The sequence below is a fragment of the Marmota monax genome, unplaced genomic scaffold (genome assembly GCF_021218885.2).
Source record: "Marmota monax isolate L192 unplaced genomic scaffold, Marmota_monax_Labrador192_F-V1.1 WCK01_AAM20220418_F8-fsc00133, whole genome shotgun sequence".
Taxonomy (NCBI): Eukaryota; Metazoa; Chordata; class Mammalia; order Rodentia; family Sciuridae; genus Marmota; species Marmota monax.
The window spans coordinates 2211084-2232359 of NW_026694821.1; the positions used below are offsets into that span (position 1 = coordinate 2211084).

A 21276-nucleotide genomic window follows, 5' to 3' on the forward strand; every position below is an offset into this window, starting at 1 on the left:
AACAGGTGCAGCTGGGATGAGCCCCAGTCGAAGCAGCCACATGCACTTTGTCCTCCAGCGGAATGTGAACTGCAGGTAATTCCTGTCCCAACTCCTGAGCCTCCCAGGGGTTGGCCTCTGGGGAGCAGAGGCACTATTTCCTGTTGGATGCTGGGAAACTGTTGCTCCTGCTGGCGACGGCGTTGAGTCAAAGTCTCTGCCTGTACACAGCTGGCTGCTCAGGGACGTGCCTAATGAAGACAGAAAGCCTCCCCATTAGAGCATGTGGCCAGAGAGTGAAGCTTTAATAACGCATTTACATAAAGCCGTGAAGGCTATTTTGTTTGAACAATGAATATGGCTTTTTGATGTGTATTTTTCTAGTTCATCTGCCCTCTTAGCTATAGCTAGTTAAGAGTCCCCGTCCTTTTATACACAGCTCTCTGCCCTCCTCCAGAGTCACCAGCCCATCTCCCACTGCCACCTCTTCCCTGGTCCTGGCTGGGCTGTTGCAGTATCCCCCATCCTCTGTTGTCTCTGTGGTGACTTCCATGGTCTGTGGGTCTCTCTCAGGGGAGGATCCTCCAGTTCACAAGATAAATGAGTGCCCAGTGAAGCCCGCAGTTGCAGAGGAGGAAACAGTGTCATTCCAGGGTAAAGCTGCAGGCCAACCGCCTTGGTAACTGATTGTCAGCCTAGGTACCACCCTCCCCGGGGACTCCAGTGGGGAGCAAGGTGAGATGAGTGTACACACGGATTCCACAGGCAAACCCCAGGAGCCAGCAGGCCCAAGAGGGCAGGGAGCTCAGCTGCAGCGTCAACTTGGACTTGTCTTGACTTCTCGCTCCACCGCTTTCTAGCTATTTGTCTCAGAGCCAACCACTGACTCTCCCAGCTAGATGGAAGTTGAAGCCAAAGGTAAACACCTAGTTTTCTGGATTGCTGTAAATATTTCAAGTGTCTACTGTGGTTCTTGGCCCATAATAGAAACTTAGTTAATGTACAAGATTCAGGGCAGATTCCGCAACCCCTGGAGAGCAGGCTCTGAGATAGTCACTGGGGACAGTGGGATCCATGGCAGTATTCCCTGAATGGAAGGACAAAATGGCAGTAAATTCACAATAGCCAAGCTATGGAACCAACCAGTGCATTCAGCAGATGAATGAATAAAGAAATGTGGTACATCTAGGCAATGGAATATCACTCGCCATAAAGAAGAATGAAATCATGCTATTTGCTGATAAATGGATGGAACTAGAGACTATCATGCTAAGTAAAATAAGCCAGTCCCCCCAAAAACAAAGGCTGAATATTCTCTCTGATAGCAGGCGCTAGCACACAATAAGGGGGGCAGGGAGGGAAGGTTGCGGGTTCGTTCCTTGTACGGGCCACCAAATGCCGCAGTCTGGCTGGGCAAAATTTTAGATAAAGGGGAATGAAGGGAAGAGAGGGGGAATGGGAATAGGAAAGACAGTGGAATGAATCGGACATGACTTTCCTGCGCTCATACGTGAACACAAGACCAGCATAACTCCACATCCTATACAACCACAGAATGAGAAGTGTACTCCATGTATGAATGATATGTCAAAATACATTCTATTGTCATATATATATGAAAAGAACACAGACAATGGCAATGGAGAAAACTAAGCAAGATGCCTGGGCCAGGAATTAAGCCACCAAGAGGAAAGATCCTGAGGCTGAGGGACAGGAGGTACAGGCAGCTGGACAGTGGGCCTGGCATCAGCTAAGCCGGGCAGGGTCAGCCACTGGAATAGCAGTTCACTGCTTCCTTGAGGTTCTTCATTGTGCATCCACAATGATGAATATTAATTGAGCTGCTGCAGCACCTGGCACTTTGCAAGCACTTCCTGGATGCTCTTTGCCAAGAGATTCAAGACGTCTTCCAGGATGCAAAATTCTCACTTGCCCTTTCGGTCAATTATCCACCAGTCACTTCATAAGCATTTATTAATTACCAAATGTGTGCCTGGGTGGTCTGCCAGGAACTGTGCAGAAGAAAACTGACTCCCAAATTTGTTTCTCTAGCTAAGACCTCCCTGTGGGCTGCAGCCACCTCTGTGCATCTGTGTGCTTGACCTCTGCAGGTAGATGCCTCACAGGCCATCATGGGCCTAGCCTTCAAAAGAAACCTGGCCACTCCATTCAGCGGCACCCAACCTCGGAAGCCTGGACTCCCCTCAGTCCTTTCTCTTCTCTAAGTGACAGTTTCACATCCACATTTATCTCACATGTACCCACTTGCCTCCAGCTCCATATCATCAGTTCTTGCCTGAATTGATTGGCACTTTCCCTGCAGCCAACATTATTCTCTCTCTCTCTCTCTCTCTCTCTCTCTCTCTCTCTCTCTCTCTCTCACACACACACACACACACACACACACACACACACACACACACCATTTATCAGGAGCCAAAATCATCTTTGTTATATATACATCAGACCCTTCAGTAGCTCCTCATTAATCTTAGAAGAAAGCAAAACTTCTTGCTAGGCCTACAAGCCATGTTGTGCCTTCTGCCTTCTGCCATACTCAGCAGTTTGTCTCATTCTTCTTAGATTGCAGTGCCTTTTAGCCCTACTAGCCTCTATTCCTGTTTATCACCCAAACCACAATGTTGCAACCATAGGGCCTTTGCACTGCCTCTTGCCTAGAATTCTTGTCTCAGGTTCTTTGCATTTTCAGGTTTCAGATTAAATGTCAGCCAATAATAAAGACACTTCCTAAACCCCATGAAAATAACTAGATGTCCAATTCATTCTACTGTTTTTCCTATTCCCATTTCCCCCTCCCTTCCCTTCATTCCCCTTTGTCTAATGTAATGAACTTCTCTATTCTTCCCTCCTTGCCCTCCTTATTGTGTGCTAGTTAACTCCCTAACTCTTAGATATTCTCTAAGAATATTTTGCTTATAGAACAACAATCCTTTCTTGTTAACAAGGGATATGTTCCAAAACATTCTGTGGATACCCAAAATGGTGAATAGAATTATGTTAGTATTTTATCTAAATATACATACCTGTGATAAAGTTTAGTTTGTGAATTAGGCATAGTAAGATGTTAACAATGGCAATCCATAGTAAAAATAGAACAACATTATGAACATACTATAATGCAAGTTATTCAGAACTGAAGGATTTTTTATTTCTGGAATTTTTCATTTAATATTTTCAAGCCATAGTTGACTGTGGGTGACAAAAACTGCAAAAAGAGTCACCACAGATAAGGGGACCACCTAATAAGCCCCCAATATATTTTCTTAACATATGTATTTAATGGTTCTGTGTGTACTTCTCTCCAGAAGAATTCATGCTCCGGAGACTTCCACTGTCTTAATCATAGGTATATCTCTGGATGGAGCACGGCCAAACAATAGTGGGTGATCAGTAAATATAGAGCAAACTCAAAAGAAAAAAAAAGATAGAGATCGCTAACGTAAGGAATTTAGAATCCTCAAACTATTACTAATAACAGATCAGGTTTACTCAATGCTGTTATTAGGGTAATGAGTTAGACTTTTGGCAGTTGTGAAGGTACTTACTTAAACACAGACTAATATTTTTTTCCTGGAATAGTCCACGTTTCTTTTTGGCCTTCCCAAAAGGCCAAAATGTTTAAGATTTACTTGCATGAATAATTTAAAGTTAAATTCCACTAGAATTACCTAAAGGATACACCAAATAAGCAGAAATTCTTTTGTGACTCTACATGATTTGGTGTCGTTTGTCTTTTTCAAAATCGCTGTAGTGAATACGGTATTATAAAAAGCAATTCCCTCCCAAAAAAGAAAATAAAATTACATACTATTATTTCAAATTGTTCCCTGTCTCATGCAACTTCATTCCCTTCTCCCTTGCCGTAGAATAAACCCATTGGGAACTCTGGTTTTTTTTTTTGTTTGTTTGTTTGTTTTTGTTTTTTTATGGAGAAGTGGATGGTGGAACTAAAGTTTTCAGCATTTTTGATCAGAATCCTCTTTTTCCCTGATTGCCAGAGGTTAGACAGAGTCAGATGACAATGACAAGCTTCAATTGCAATTGCACCTCTCTACCACGTTTTATCTTCCAGTGAATTGTATTCACTTTTTAAAATACCGCTTAGAATATCCCTTTCTTCTTTTTTGTGCATTTTTTCACCCTGGTTTTGGTACTCCTGAATATCTACCCATTCCATCCTTTTCACTTTTATTTGTAAAATTCTTCTTTGAAGCCTGCAGCAGCATTCCACTTCTTCATTATGCTCTTGGAAGTTCTTATTAATCACACCTAGCCTTCAGTTTTGCAGCTGTAGGCGTTGATCTTGTCTCAGGCATGTCTGGGAGACGTGAACAAGCTGAATGATTTTCCAAACCATTCTCAATGTTTTAAATCAAGTTTTAAGGAAAAACTTACGGGGATTTTCTACTGTTCCACTGTTCTCCCCTTTCTTCTTTTATTCATTGAAAATTGATGTTTTAAAATAAAGTGCATTTGGTGGAACATGAAAACTCTACTGATTCAAGACGTCCAGGCAAGAGATATCTTAAATCCTTGAGATTGATTCTAGGAGCCACAAGCAAAATCAATCTCATTACCCTTTAATTGGCTTTATAGTAGTAATCAGAAGGCTGTTTCTTCCCTGGCAAGAAATATATCTATTCTTTTCATCCTAGGCCCTCTCCACTGGTCTCTTTTCCCCCCTAAATATTGACACTACCAAGAATAAAGGGCTTTGCCCTCATTTTTTTCTCCCAGGCTTTCATCTCGATCACTAATGCACTCAGCTTTTTTTTCTTGATGTGGTTTTGTCCTGAGCAAGTCTTGCTTTGGTTTCAGACTCACTAAGGTATAGGTGGGAAAGCCTTATAGTAAAATTAATGTTAGAAAACATTTTTTGACAAAATAATTGAAAAAAAAGTGTTTTTTCCCCTAAAGATAAAACCAAATGTTAGGTGCTTTTTATCTATAAAATATACTTCCTTCTTATTGACAAGTACTTTGATCTACCAACATTCATAGCTGACCCCCTCCCACTTCAAAAAAAAAAATTCCTTTTGGAGTACTTCGAACTTCTAAGGTAATACCAAGTGTGCATCTGGAATCCATTTAGACATTTTGAAGGTGAACTCATAGGCAGTAGTAGGCAGGGCTCTGGGGGCCCAGCTGCTACCAGGTTCAGAAGCTCGGAGACAAGGGACATAGGAGCAGATCTGGAAAGACCCATCAAGGAACAGCCAGAGCCTAAGTTCAGATGAAAGTGGAATGAGAAAAATGAAGGGAAGATGAAGTGGTATTTGATAATAGAAAAAGTTTCCTGAGAAGATTCTTTCATCTCACAGGAGATTTTTATGTCTTAAGGTCTAACTTAAATATGTGAATTCCATTATTTATAATTACTAGAGATGGAATTCTCTGAATTCCAGGCTTTAGAGAAACAAAGAATAATTGCTGGCATTGCAACACATGCTCTGTCATTCTTCCCTAACCTTGACAACTGTAACCTGTTCAATGGGGACAGGGTGGAGCTATCCAAATTGAGAAAGAATAGCCACAAGGAAGTCGGGGCCTTGGGAAGGCCAACCATGTGCTGCTTTTATGGTTTGGATGTCCCCTGCAAAACTTATGTTGAAATTTCATTGCCACCATATCATCATTGGGAAGTGGGACTTTGAAGAGGTGATGATTGGGTCTTGGGGCACTGCCTTTATGAGTGAGTTAATGTGTCATCAAGGGTATAGGATGGTTATCTGGTAAAAAGAATGGGTTGGGCCCAGTTTCCTCTCGTGGTCTTACACATGCTCATTTGCCCTTCTGCCACATTATGTCGCAGCATGAAGGCCCTCACCAGAGGCCAGCACCATGTTCTCGAACTTCCCAGCCTCCAAACCATAAGCCAAGTAAGTTTCGATTATTGATAAACAGTCTTTAGTGTTGTGTTATAGCAGCAGAAAATGGAGGAAGACACCATCCAAACAGAAAGCAGACATGACCCCTCCACAGCCGTTGCTCCTATAACAACCCCATAGTTTGTCTGGCCTAAGGCTCAGAGGTCAGGTGAGATTCTGGTATGGCCAGGGATCGGAGAAGAGGGGCAGGTGCATAGCACTGGTTGCACAGGTGGGGTTTTAAAAATGTGCTTCAGGATTTTGTTCACCTGGTTAAACTGTAACTGAAAAATAGTGCAGATAAAAGCAGGTTGCACTTTGCCCCAGATGAGGCATGTCTCCTAAGAGAACGTGGCCTATGTGGCCTAGCCAACCAAATACTGAAAGCTTGAAAACCAGTTTCTAACCTCAGCTCTATTTTCCATCAAAAAATGTAGACAGTGCATTCTCAGAGAGTCCAGACCTGAAATTTGACTACACTAAAAGAGTGTTATTTGCTTGTCTGTCTGACTATTTACTTATTGTCAGTCTTTTCCTAGTAATAAGAGCTAATGTGTATGCAGTACTTACTGTGCTCCACATTAACCGATTTACACGTCAGCCCCTGCAGCAATCCCACGGGGACTGTTCTCCCTCTCACTGCACACAGGAGGAAAGAGACGAGCAGCCTGAGAGAGGCAAAGGCCAGATATCAATCCAGATGGTCCACATCCAGGACACTGGCTTCTAACCCAGTGCTTCTCAAAGTGTGGTCCCAGGACCAGCTGCAAGACTATCACCTGGCCCACCCTGACCAGCTGGATCAGAAATGCTGGCCCCCAGGCCCCGCAACCTGTGCTTTAACAAGCTCTGCGGGGATCCTGCTGCTCATTCAAGTGCAGGGAGCATTGTTCCAGCAACTGTTCTCACTTCTCTCTGCTATTTCATATGCTTCCCTTTGTCCTAAGGATAGAAGAATCAAGATGATTTTTCCCTCCTAATACTGGTGGACCAGCACTGTGTGAGACTTTTCATGAATTTCAAAGTAGACTCCAGGTCATCCCATAGCCTTCTTTGTTTCTTCTAGATACACTTCCTCCTAGATGTTATTTTCTGCCCTTTAAAAACATTTTCCCTCTTTTCTGTATCTCACTTTCCCACACTCTCTTAGGCTGCAAACCAAATATGAATCCTTGTTTGGGTCTGGTCACTGCTTAATTTAGCCTGATCTGTTCCCTTTGCCCCCACCCACCTGTTTTCTGCTATTGTACCATCAATGTTATGTCTGTATTCCCTTCTAACAAAACTATGCAGACTTAGCTCTATTAAGATGATTCATACTCACGATCATTCATATTCAGTGTGTACTATAATGAATTCAGCTTTTTGGACGTTTTAAATAGTTAACTTATCCAATGACTATGCATGAATCATCCTTGCTAGATTTCCTCCTGCTTTGAGTGGATCATTGCATTTACAAAGATAATGATTTCATTATCTTTATGTCAGGAATACTTTGAATCACATTTCTTTTCTCTAAAGCACTAGGTCGTTTTTCTCAGCCAATCATCTGTGTGCTTAATGAGCATCTCTCAGCCCAGGTGACAAATTTGCTAATAAAAGCCAGTCCAGAGCTGGTGCTCTTTCTGCCCTGCCACCAGGCCTCAGTCTACCACTCCCCTGTCACCTCCAGGTGGACACTGACTGAGCCATTGGTAATCAATCACCTAATCACCTTCAGCTGTGTCCTTTAATGGATCACCCGCACTTGCCATCAGCTCTAAGTACAGCATCTCTCTCTGTCTTGTTGGACAGAATAGCAAGCTTTGCTTTAGCGATGGTATCTCTTTCTTCCTCCTTATTTACATGGCCAGTGTCATCTCCCTATCTCCTGTGGAAGGAAATTAAATAGCCTTGGCACAGCCCAACAAAGGCATGTTGGTTGCCAGCCAGCACCTTGTGTCCTTCTAGGTAATTACACATCGATTGTGTGATGAATTGTTCCTATATCTCCCTGGGTACTTCTACCACGTCTGTAATTACACTTCTCGGGGTGTCTCTTGGCTCTGTGGTAGTCCTCTGTTCCATGGCTTCTCAAAGATCACGCTTAACGCTGTCTCGTCAACACCTTTCAATTCAAGGATGCAGATCTGACTCTGTTGTGTTTCACTTTTCTCATTGTTTAAAAATAGAATTCAACCATTTTCTGCCCGAGTGAATGGTGATTTTTTTTTGGTTGGCATTGCTATAAGACAGCTTAAAAAATAATAATTCTTTCCATATAGTACAGGAAATGAAGAGACATGCACACAAATATGTTTTGACCCACCAGTGAATTAAAAGACCTTGGAGGTATTGGCAAACTCTGTGTTGTGAGATAACTGTACAATGTTCTAAAACTGATTTTTGAGAATGGATTCTCAAATATGGATTCTTAGTTTGTCTACAGGAGAACATGGGCAAAATTCAGCCTGTTGACTTTGTAATAAAGTTTCACGGGGTCCCAGCAATCCTCATTTCTTTTCTATATTGTTTATGGCCGTCTTCATGCTACCGTGGCACACTTGAGCTCTTGAAAGAGAGACTTTGTGGCCCTTAAAACCTAACCTATTACTACCTAGCCCTCTTGAGAAACAGTTTGCTGATCACTAATCTTGCACCACAAAAGTAACATTAAAGAATGAGTTACTACATGTAGAGTGCTAAGAAGGTGGCCAGCATTTATATATTGGTCTTTAATTTCCACCATCTCCCAAATGCTATATAATGTTACTGAAAAAAGAAAATGTCAGCTCTATAATTAAGGGAGAATTTTATTCCAAGCCTTTTTGTTGTTGTTGTTGTTGTTACTAGGGTTTGAACTCAGGGATGCTTAACCACTGAGCCACATCCCCAGCCCTATTTTGTATTTTATTTAGAGACAGAGTCTCTTGAGTTGCTAAGGGCCTTGCTTAGTTGCTGAGGCTGGCTTTAAACTCACGATCCTCCTATCTCAGCCTCCCAAGCCCCTGAGATTACAGACATGCTCATCACACCCAGCTTATTCCAAGCCTTTTAAAGAAGCAGCTTGGCCTTCATATTTAGCACAAATAAATTGGCGGAAGAGGCCAAGATGGTCACAAGAAGCATGTGTTCTTTCATGTGCTCTCTCATGGTCATCTGCTCCCTTGCCAAGAAATGGCAGCCTGCTACAAAAGGTGGCATAACCCCATTAGCAGGGAGTGGGGGTGTGTGTGGAATTGTTATTTGGGTAACTACGCCTGAACAGGTAATCTGCATTCAATTTCTTTAATTTCAAAAATTAAGCGGGTGTTACCTTCATATTAGAAGTCTACATGTCATTGAATTCTAACTAATGATTGGCATGTTGGAGAATTTAGAGGGAAACATGCTATGTTGTGAACTTCAATACATTTCTAAAAATTTGGACTGATGGGTGATAAAGGGACAAAAAATACATATGCCATAAAACAGTATAGGTTTTAGGTGGTGTATATATGAGTGCTTGCTGAAAAGATCTTTCCATCTCTTCATATGTCCTATCAAATATCTAAAATTTTTCATACTAAAATATTAAGAAGAAAAAACAAAAAATTCTTCATGCAAGAAGAGCAAGGGCTACGTGTACTCTGACCCAAGAACAAAAATATTCTCTTGCATGCACAGCCCTAACCAGCAGGGGAGCTTCTGGGTTTCAGAGCTGCTGGAAATACCATACATCCTGCTCAGGAACCAGTAATGTGGAATAGAAATTTATCAGGAAACAGAAGGTTGGAAGCAAGGACAAACATGATTAAAGCATTTCCATTCTCTTATTATTATCATAGGAGGAATTATTTGGGGGGAGTGCCTGTTTCATAAATGCTAAATTAGGTACTTAATTAAAATACTAGAGGACAGGCTTTGGGGTTTTATGACTTCCTTATGATATATAGAAATGACTGGCGGACCTGAGATCAGGGGCTGGGTTTCAAACCTGAATCTGCTGCAGGCCCTGGTGAGCTATGAGAGCAAGTTTGTTAGCCACCCTGAGCTGAAGCTCTTGCTTCTGTGATAAGGACACAAAACATGCAGCCCACCTTCCTGGGGGAAGAGTATATGCAAAGCATGTGAAGGCCGTGGAGAGCTCACAGGATCAGTATCATGCCCAAGAGGAGGAACCAATCTTGGGAGGGCATATGAGAAAAAAAAAAAAAAAGCTTACTCTTTTAATACATAAAGCACAAATGTGCATACAGAACATGGAGAGATACACAATGGATCCATCTCTAGTATTATAATTTCACTGCGGGAAGGTGATTGAAGAGGGAACCTCTCTAAAAAGGATTCTATGCCCCAAAGATGAACACTTCACTAGGCAAATCTTTCATTTCTACCATTCGCCAGGTTCTGCCCTCCTTTTTCTTTCTTTAGGTATATTAATTTTATCCAGTAGTTCAAACATAGTCATATGCTTACATTTTTAGGAAGGAAAAGATATAAAGTTTCTAGGAGAAGAAGAATGACAGGTATTCTTTGCCTTTTCCAAAGTGTGCATAGTACACTTACCCTGAATACCATGAAACCTTGAAGGAAAGAATTTGCTAACAGAAGAGAGGAATTAAATGACTGTGCTCTCCCAATCTTCCCCTCTAGAAATTGAGCAGCAGTGTTAGTCATCCCTTGATTTGATTCGATTCTATTGGGTACTTCAAGCTCTCTGAGTTTAAGAGGTATGTGGAGAATTTAAAGAGAGTTCTGAGGAGAATAATGAAGATGAATTAAGGATTTGAAAGTGGGGCCTATTATAAAAGGTTAAAAGAACAAGGATTATTTAGTTTGAGGAAGAACAGGCAATCAGGTGGCTTCTAATAATGGAATCTTTATTCTCTGGGGAATGGTCTCAGATTCTCACTTGCGCTGAAGACTCAGGAGAGGAAGGAGCATAATTTGAGGCAAAAAAAGTGTATGAGGTTAGATATTAGGGTAAAATTTCTGCCCATGATTAAATCATGGGTTTTGATTCCCCTTTACAGAATTTCTTATTTTAAAATAAGATACCTGTTTGTGGGAAATATCCGAAGCATAGGCAGGCCATCATGTCAGGTTTGAATCCCCTGCTCTGGTGGGAAGCCAGCCAGCCAGCCCAGCCTGGTCATATGGCCTCCCTGGGATTTGGCATGGTTGGAGGAATCAGCCAGCTCACTTGGAGCTCTAGCTTTGGGATGTCAAAGGATGAGGACAAAGCTCCAGCCAAGAAGAGTGCCAGGTCAGAGCCAGAACAGTGTGCCTAATTGGGTTGTACAAACAAGGAGGGCTGATGGTGTGTTCTGGGAGCCAACACGTGGCTCCAAGGAATGCAAGTGGCAGGGAAGATGTAGCAAGGGAGAGAAGGTCCAGAAGAGCTGGTGGGAAGTGTGCTGGAGCCGTGAGAGCTATCCATGGCTGGGTTCTTGGTGTTCCTGGAAGCTACTGTGAGGGTGAACCAGAATCCAGGTAGAGGTCCTGGAAAGGTGTCCAGGAAGGCGTTCATTCTCTCAAGGTTCTGGAACCGCCGTTCAACATCATTTTTTCTCATCCTGGGTGCAAGTCAGAATCCACCTGTAGAGCTTAGCAAACCTACAGACACCATGGCTCCAGCTCTGGGGATTTAGATTTAATGGGAATATCCCTTGGGGTTCTACTGTGAGCAACAGAAATGATTTTGAAGCAGACCTCCACCTCCTGCAAGAATAAAGGGTGGGAGAAGATGGAGGATGGATAGAAGGATATGAGGAAATTCCCTGCATGGAAAGAAAAGCTGATCTAAGGGCTCTAAGAAGGATATGAAATAGGACATCTCTAGGGATCCCCGGTGCAGAACTAAAGCACCTCAGGTCAACTAGAGTCTGATGGTTAGGGTCAGAGTGCCAGTTAATCAAGCCTACCTCTGCTTTTGGTTTCTACCTGCCTTAATTCATCTTTTAGAAAAATGAGTACAATAGATGTTACCCATTGGGTAGTCAGTCATAAGGATAGCATGGGTTAATATAAGAAAAGAAAATACTTACAACAATGGCTGGAACCTAGCAAGTTCTTAGTAACTACTAGTGACTGTTGCTGATAGGCTCTTCATGCATATGAATCAACTCCTAACACCTTCCCTTAGTGGTTTCCATTTATGTTGCAAATTCCAGGGGCACAGTAGCTGAATGACTTATGTTGGTTCACATATTCACCCGTTTGTCTGGGATGTATGGGACCTGGATTTGTGGACCCACTAACAGCAAGTCATGGTCACTTTCCATGTTCTTGAGTCTTCACTCTGCAAATTCAGAAAGCGGGAAGGGAGCAAGTTTTGTTCTAAGCCACAGAAGCATAAAGCACCAAGGATTTAGCTATAGCTACTGACAATCTTTCATGGATACCACTTTTGAAATTTCAGTATTCCCCAGAAAGGGAGTTTAGGGGCATTAAGCAAACTTGTCTTTGAATAAATCTGTTAGTTCCATGAATCTGAGCTCTGTGAAGGATATGTGTCTGGATTTGGGGCAACAGAGAGGAAAATAAAATTTTAAAATAAAAAAAACCCCAAAGACCTTTTCTCAAGAGCTCACATCTAGAGCTCATAAAGGCCAACAATCCCAATCTCAGTAAAAGTGTCGAGGCCCTAACAGCCTGTTATAAAATTCAGAGGGAGAACAGGAAACATACCTGACTCGAGACAGCCAGGAGAAGGCTCCCCAAGATAGCAGCATTTGAGCTCTTATCTTTAAAATCCTCCGAGATGTTGCCAGATTCAGGCATAGAGAGATTAGGGAATGAGTATTAGAATTCCAGACAGAGGAAGGAGCCTGTCAAACATGAGTCACAAGGACATGTTTCAGAAACTATAAGGAGTTTTGAATCAGGAACATCAAGAATTGGGGAGTGAGGATGTGGTGGGCCAGAGCACATGTGCCAGTGAAGACATGTTCTGGATACGCAAGTAAGGGCCCTCCTAGAAAGACTTGTACAATGGGAGTTCATAACCCGCTTGAATCAAAGTGTGAAATATGATATATCAAGAACTATGTGATGTTTTGAACAACCAACAATAAAAAATTAAAAAAAAGAAAGACTTGTACATCATCCCTGTATCCATTAAATCTCTCGCTCTCGCTCTCTCTCTCTCTCTCTCTCTCTCTCTCTCTCTCTCTATATATATATATATATATATATATATAGAGAGAGAGAGAGAGAGAGAGAGAGCACCTACTAAATGCCAGTACCATTCTAGACTCTAGAGATGCAGCAGTACACAGAATACAAAATCCCTGCCCTTTGTGTCATCTCCATTTGATTGGAAGAGATTGGCAGAAAAACACATACATATCCGGGTTCTCCAGAGACAGATCTAGTAAGTGGAAATTTATTATCAGGTTTTGAACTCCATGATTATGGAGACTAAGAAGTCTCACAATATGCCATCTGCAAGCTACATGTGAAGGAAAACCCGTGGTGCAGTGTGAAGACCTAAGAGTTGGAGGGCCAATGGTATGGAGTCTAGTCTGGGTCAGAAGACTTGAGAATCAGGTGCAGCACGGGCAGGACAAAAGGATGCTCCAGCTCAAGGGGTCACCCAGGAGCAGAGCAAAGCTATCCCGCATCGGCCTTTTTGTTGTATTCAGGCCCTCAGCAGACTGTGTGACATTCACCCACATCGGATTGGCTCATCTGCTTTTCCCAGTCTCCCCAAGTCAAATATTTATCTCCTTCAGGAACACACTCACAGACACCACCAGAAAAAAGTGTTTAATCAGACATCTGGGCGTCCCATGGCCTGACCAAGTTGACACATAAAATGAACCATCAGAACACACAAGTAAGGTGATAAATGTCATGCCAACAGAGTAAACCAGAGAAAGAGGGATGAGGTATGCCAAAGGGAGGAGATGCCATCTTGAAGTAGGGTGGTCTGGGGGGCATCCCACGGAGTTATGTAGGTTTGACCATCTGGCAATGGGGAACCAGTGAAGAATGGTGAGCAGAGAGTGATGTGATGAGACTTGCCTTCTCTGACTTCATAGTGGAAAACAGATGGGAGGATAAAGTAAGCACTGACCAGAGACCAGTAGAAAGACTATTCCAAAGGGCCAGGAGAATAGACAGTGCATGAGCATGGACAGAAAGAAACCATTTCAAGAGCAATTAAGGAATACATATGACGGAAAGACTTAGTTGACAGTCCAAAATGGTTATAGGACAATGGAGGAATCTGGATGACAATGTCTGGTTTAGGCACTAGGCAGATGATGCCCTGGGTGGTGCATTCACAGGGCTGAGTAAAGGAGGTTGAGCCACCAGAAATGATAGACAGATTTTCCTGGGCCAACCTACCCACATTCCCAAAGTGGACTTGTTTGGGCCTTTTAACCATTTGAAGATCAACCCAGCAATGACAGCAGCATATATTCTTTCTTGTCTTTGGACAATTTCCCTTCCTCTTGGTGTGTGAGATTATGGGCTTTGGCATCAACATTACTCAGATCTTGGCTTAGATCTCATCTCCCCAACTTTTTGTGATCTTTCGGTCAAGGTTGCCATATGGGCCTTCCTCTGCTTACCTGCAAATGGGGACGACAGTCATTATATGACCTGCTTGTTGGGAGAATGGAAGCACCCACTCCATGTGGAGGGAACTTGTTCAGAGTTGGCTCTGCCTCTGCTCCTCCCAGCCCTGCCCTCAGAGGAGTTCTGAGTTAGGGTCTGTAGGTCTGTTCAGAAGAAGAACCAGGACCAAGACTCAATGGGAGAGGCAGCCAATTTGTATGAGCGTGTGTGTGGATATAGCTGCCCTTCCATTTCTTTTCAAAACTGTCTTTGGGGCACATTTAATCTTCCTCTTTTACGATGCTTATTTTGTACAGTGACTTATCAAATGAAATCTAGGAAATCAGGACTTCCCTGAGGTCCAGGCTGGTTCAACATTCAGATAACTCTTCACCCATTTGTCCAAGGGTGTCTTCTGTGCCTGGGGACACTGTGAGTGGTGGAAGTTGCTTCCAGCCCAGTGGTCAAGGCAGAGTTTCAGAGCAGCAAGCCCAGAGCAGCGAGGGACTAGCTCATAGTCTATGTGTGTACACAGCCTAGCTGCTCACTCCCAAGAAATAACTTACATTTTTTTCTTTAGTGTTTTCATATAGTTTAAATTGTTCAAATTCTTCCAAGTAGGGAGTGGACTCCCTTGTAAATCCTGTTGACACTTTAGTCTGTTCCATTTTATATTCATCTGAGCTGCTTTCTGGATTAATTGGAGGTATTTCACCAGTACTATCTGCTCTTTTAAAATACCTTTAAAAATTTCCAAATTATCAAAAGTAAATATTTCCTGTTACCTCCTTCTTTTTACTCTGTTTTACCTGATGCATTTAAAATATTTCTTGTGTATTTGCCTTTTGGTTTACAATTTTTTTTAAGTGACCTTCCTTGGGAACACTCAAAGTTCAAAGTTATTTTATTTCAAAACAGCATTTTTCTCACTTTTACCATTTGGGGTGGATAGTTCTTTGTTTTGGAGAACTGTCCTGTGTATTGTAGGATGTTTATTAACATCTCAGACCAGTTGTCTACCCTCCCCCCAGTAATGAAAATCAAAGCTGTCTTTAGCCTTTGCCAAATGTCTCCTGGGGTGGGAGTGGGGCAAAATCACTTATTTGAGCTCTACGGGTCTAAAGAAAGGTCTTTTCTGTTTATTCTAATGTTATCACTGATTTTTAAATCAAATTCCTAGAAGAAAACTTGAAGGCAGAGAACAAACTGAAAGAGTAAGAACTGCTTTGGCCTCACTTGATACATGTGGGTTTATTTACCTGCTAACGGAATATTTAGATCATATTATTAAACCATGACTTGTGTGTACTTACAGAACTCAGCAAAGCCATTGATGACCTTTTAAGGTTTATTACAGAAAGACTGAATGGTTGATTATATAATATATTCCTTATCAAAATAGGAAGAAATGTACTCATCTGTACTCTGTCATGTTCAAGTAATGCCAGGAGGAAAAGTAAGCCTCTAGATTCCAAATGGAAAGGAATGGAAATATTTGATGTTTGCTCAGTTTTCATTAATGCACTTTGACTCCAAAAATGTAAATTTTAGTACTTGCATTTTCTTTCTCTCCTTTTCAGCAGAGATCTTTGATTTCTAATTAGAAAGGAATTATCCATATTTAGTTTTTGTGGATGAAATTGCCCCAATATTACCAGTACAAGTCCCCCTATCAAAAGCCTGCTCTCCCTGAGTCGATCTTTATCTCTGAGAATCCAGCAGTCTAGCTACCCAGTGTAAAAGGTTGCTAAATTGGTTTTTTAAAATTATTTCTGTTAAGTAAAAACTTAACATATACCAGCTGCTAAGGGATTATAAAAGCTTTGTTTTTTTCAATAATTGGAAACCTTGTTTACAGAGGACTCACAATATTCTCTAAATGCCTTTGTGTTTCCTATGAAAGAACTTGTGTTTATCTAGGCAATGATAATCTGACTATAAAGAAAACTCATTTAAGGATTATACATCCTGGCTCTCACTATGCAGCTGTCACTCGACTGTTCTTTCAAGCTTTGCAAAATGCTGGGAATTCTTCCTTAAAATTAGAAAAATGCATTGGGAAATAAACCAGGTAGTTTGGAAATATATATAATTCTAAAGCAGAGAGAAATATTTAAGAGACCCCAAATACCACTACTTCCAGGCAAATTTATTCAAAATTCTCAGTTGCTAATGTGTGTGTGTGTGTGTGTGTGTGTGTGTGTACGCGTGCTCTGTGATGGTGCTAAGGATCATACCCAGGCCTCACACATGCTAGGCAAGCACTCTACCCCTGAGCTATATCTCAACCCTGTCCTTAGCTAATGTATTGATGGAATTCAGATCATTTGAAAGGGATTTTAAGGTGTTCTACCCTGGCAAAGAGAAGTTAAAATCATTCAGATAATCAAATATTTAGCTAAACTGTGGATTTTGAGTAATAGCTCAACATTGATTAGTGTCTACTGGAGAAGCAATGTAGCCCCATGGTTAAGGGTATCCTGTCTGGCTGGGCCCAGCCACTTACTACCTCTGTGGCCTCTAGCTAGCTATTTAGTGATTCTGTGTAAAAATAACAGCCCTCACTTACCTCATGGGGTTATTTGGAGACTTAAGAGAGATAATATACATGAAACCCTCAGGACAATTCTTGGCACAGAGTAGCCACTCAATCAATGTTGAACTATTACCACAGTGTTCCAAGTCTCAGAGTTTTTTACAGGCAATATCTCATCTAATCTCTGAAACAGCCTTATTAAAATAGCACATTTGAAAATTGAGGAAAATGATATGCAAAGAAGTTTAATAACCTACCCAGGGTCGCATAGCAGTTGGATTGACGCTGAGCAAGGACCTGCATCCACATTCTTTGCCTCATTCTGCAAACTTTTAATGAGCACCAACATCCTTTGCTCTCTGAACACTCACTATCTGAATATTTGCTATAATGACTAAAAGTTCTAGCCAAAAAATCCTATCCAAGTTAAAAGACTGCTATACCAAGTTTTCATGTGTGAGAACTCATGGCAGCTTCTCAGATTTTAATGTGCATGCGATGCCCCTTTGATGTGCAGATTCAAGCTCCATGGTGATGTCAATGCAGCTGGTCCCCTGGTCACACTTTGAGCAGCAGGGCATGGGACTGTGAGGGTGGGCTTCTTTTGTGGCTCAGTGTCCTCTAATTGCCCTTGAGTTTAAACATACTACACAATTTCTTTACCTTTCCCCTGAGGCATGAGTCCCCCAGCATTTGTTTAGACCAGGCACCTGAGGGCACTCCCAACTCAGGTCCAATTAGAGAGTAACTTTCTAATCTTGGGCAACATTATTTCATTGTTTATTTTTATTATAGTATACCCTCAGTATCGAAGGATAATGAAATTCCTTTCTATTCTGCTGCACACTGAACATAAGCATACATACTCATTACTCCACTAAGTATTAAGTAATTAAGTAATCAGTCTTTAAATATTTTATACCATGCAAAAATCTATATGGTTAGATAGTTATTATAGCATTTTAGTGATATTTATAAAATTGATTTTGGGATGCTCGAAAATGGTTATTTTTTTCTCTGTGAAGTCATGGAATATAGGGCTATTGTTTGAAACTCGGCTGCCCAACACATTTTATAGGAATGTGTTAGGTTGAGATAATGAGTCTGCCTCTGCACACTCTGGGCCAGACATAGGAGACATCCTGAGAACATAATGATGATGCAAAACAAAACTGATGTCTCAGAAAACTCACAGAAAGTGGGTGCAGTGGTGAGTGTCTGTAGTTCTGACCACTCAGGAGGCTGAAGCAGGAGGATCACTTGAGCCCAAGAGAACAAGGTCAACCTGGGCAACACAGAGACCTATTCTCAAAAACAAAACAAAAACTTTACAGAGTAGTTAGAGAAGAAATGGGCAATCATATATTTAAAAATCAGTGAGGTGGTGTTTTCTAATGGAGACAGGTAAAAGCAATTCTGAGAACACAGGGAAGAATGCACTGGCTCTTCCTTTGACACAAAGGGGATCTTTTCTGGATACCAGAAGCTGGTATTCATTGAACACCTCTGTGTGCCAGGCACTGTTGCAGAACATGCTATACTTACTTAACTATCACAACAACACAATGAGTTTTATTAACAGTCCTGTTTTAAAGGTGAGGGAACTGAGAGAGGGAGAGAGGAAAATAGTAACCTGCTTAAAGACATGTAGATTGGGCGTTAATACTAGGAGTTTGAGTCCAGACCCTGCTCCTCAACCATCATGCCCTCTGCCCTTCTGAAAGAGAATTCAGGACCTTAAAACAAGAACATATGAAAAATGATGGATGTATTGGGGTGTCTACACATATGAACTGCAGTTAATTCAGTTCAGTTGGGGTCTAGGATGGACCATGGGGCGGGGATGCCAGAGCTGGAAGCCGGGACATCTGTGTTGGATTCACATGCATGGAACATACGTGTGAATTGTATGGACAGGATTGGACAGGACCCAGATCATCCTAAGCAGTCATGGTGTTGGCAAATAACTTTTTTGAGATGTGACAATAAATTCATGAAGTAGATCTTATTATAACATACACAGTCACTCTTAAGTGTCCTCATTATATTGTACCAGGATCCCCCATCAGATATCAAAGTCCACATGCTCAAATCCCTTATATAAAATGGCATAGAATTGGCACATCATCTGCAGACAGCCTCCCAAACACTTTAAATCATATCTACATTACTTATAGCACCTAATACTATGCCCACTTCTCTTTTCATTCATATGGACTCAGCATAGCACTTGGCATGCAGAAAATCCATGTTTTGCTTTTTGGAACTTTCTGGAATTTTTTTCCCCAAAATATTCCAATTGATTGAATCTGGGGATGAGTAACTCAAGGATATGGAAGGTCGACTGTGATACCTGAGCATGATACCCTTCTGGCAGTCAGGTTGGAAAGCTTTCTTTTATTTCCACCAAATTCCCATTGCTCAGAGAGTATTAGGAATCGCTCTTGAAAATACCCTCAGAACAAGTCACAGTGAAAATCTTATCTTGTGAACATGCCTTATTTTTGTCTCAAATGAATTCCTAATGTGATCACTCACCCCACTTATGGGAATGCCTCTGAATAACTTAGGCCTGTTTGCTAAAATAACATCCTTTATCAAACCCATTCTCAAAAACCAAATATATATAGATTCTCTATATTAGTAATTCTGACTTTATTATATGCTTTGAAATCATGTAGGGGGATCTGATTAAATAACACACCACATTCCCACCCTCAGCAGGCTCAGCTGGCCCAAAGTGGGGACCAAGAATCTGCAATGTTAAACAAGTATGCCAAAATTTCTGTTTGGAATGACCAGACAACTTTGAGAAGTGCAGCTGAAAGAACGTTCAAGAAAAGCAATAGTGCATTTGAGGCAATTCCGAGCATGATTTAACCAACAGGGACAATCAGGCATGTACTGCCTGCTTTGATGCACTAGTTTCCTGTAGATGATGCTTTTTTAGAATAAAATGCTGAGTTATATTTTTAAAAAGAATAAGTCAGAAAGTCTTGCCCGCGTTCCGCGCCGGCCTTGGAAATAGGGTTCCCCTTGGTGGAGGGGGCTGGCTATGGAATAGAGGCTAGGAAAAATAGAATGATGAGAAAAACCACAGGACACAGAAAATATTTTCAGAAAGCGGGGGCAGGAAAGGCTAGCTGATCATATGGATAGAGCTTCTATACCCTGGCAAAATGGAGCCAGCACTTGCTTTATTTATATTGGAACATCAAAGGCAGAGAGAAGGTTTCAAGGGTGGAGTCTTGCTTGTGTTGTCTTGCAGTCAGTAAGTTGATTGACATCTCAGCAGCTCACACCCATCTCAGGTGCTATGTGGGTCACAGCAGAGCAGAAAAGAGATTCACATTGTCCTTGGGCAATTAACCAGAGGCATTGTCCACTGGCCATTCCCAGACACCAGATGTCTCTATCCATGAGGCTTTCATGTGTGGTGACCCATATACATCCCATGGACGGCTCATGACAAGAGAGGGCACAATGGCACATGCCTGTAATCCCAGAGACTCCGGAGGCTGAGGCAGGAGTATTGCAGGTTTGAGGCCAGCCTCGGCAACTTAGCAAGACCCTGTCTCAAAATAAAAAATAAAAAGGGCTGGGAGTGGTAAAGTGCCCCTGGGTTCAATCCCCAGAACCAAAAGAAAAAAAAAAAAAGTCAGCCTCCATTCTGCCTGATCATATCCTGTTTACTAGATGCCCTGTTCCTTGAGAAGGATCCATTCCATGTCTTTGCTCACTCAAGTAAACCTGGACTTGGTCATTTTTTTTTTTTTTTTTGGTGGGGTTGGTCCCAGGAATTGAACTCAGTGGCACTCAACCACTGAGCCACATCCCCAGTCCAGAAATGGATATTTATATTTAAATACAGGGTCTCACTGACTTGCTTAATGCCTCACTTTTGCTGAGGCTGGCTTGGAACTCTCAATCCTCCTGCCTTAGTTTCCTAAGCCCCTGGGATTACAGGTGTACACCAGTGTGCCCAGCTGGACTTGGCCTTCCTTAAGGAGGGATGTCCTCTGTGAACCAGGAAAATCATCTTAGGACAGCATTTGAGGATCTAGTAATTTGTCTGCAAATTATTACTTTTCCCCCTTTTCTTAAAAAGGTGGGTTTCTCCCACTCCTTGCAGTTGGCTCACTAATTTCCAAGAGCAGGCAGGCAGAGCTGACATCCATCAGTCTTATGAAGTGGCTCAGCTCACAAAGGTGGCTCCAGCTGCTGTAATAGGATAGTCACAGGGGCCAGGAAGCTCCAGAATCAGCCTTTATTCATGTCATGATACACTACGTTTATTGCACCTTCCTGAATCTGTCCTTTCCTAAGGTAGTCCTTCATTTTGTA

The 21276-nt window shown here is 41.9% G+C and overlaps 1 protein-coding gene across 1 annotated transcript in view; it reads left to right on the forward strand.

Annotated features, from left to right (window-relative positions):
- Window positions 1-21276, forward strand: part of Chn2 (chimerin 2) — a 147779-nt gene that overhangs the window by 14974 nt on the left and 111529 nt on the right. The window contains exon 3 of the mRNA XM_058573152.1: window positions 5813-5879. Within this exon, the coding sequence (XP_058429135.1) occupies window positions 5813-5879 (67 nt within the window). The remainder of the gene's footprint in view (window positions 1-5812; window positions 5880-21276) is intronic.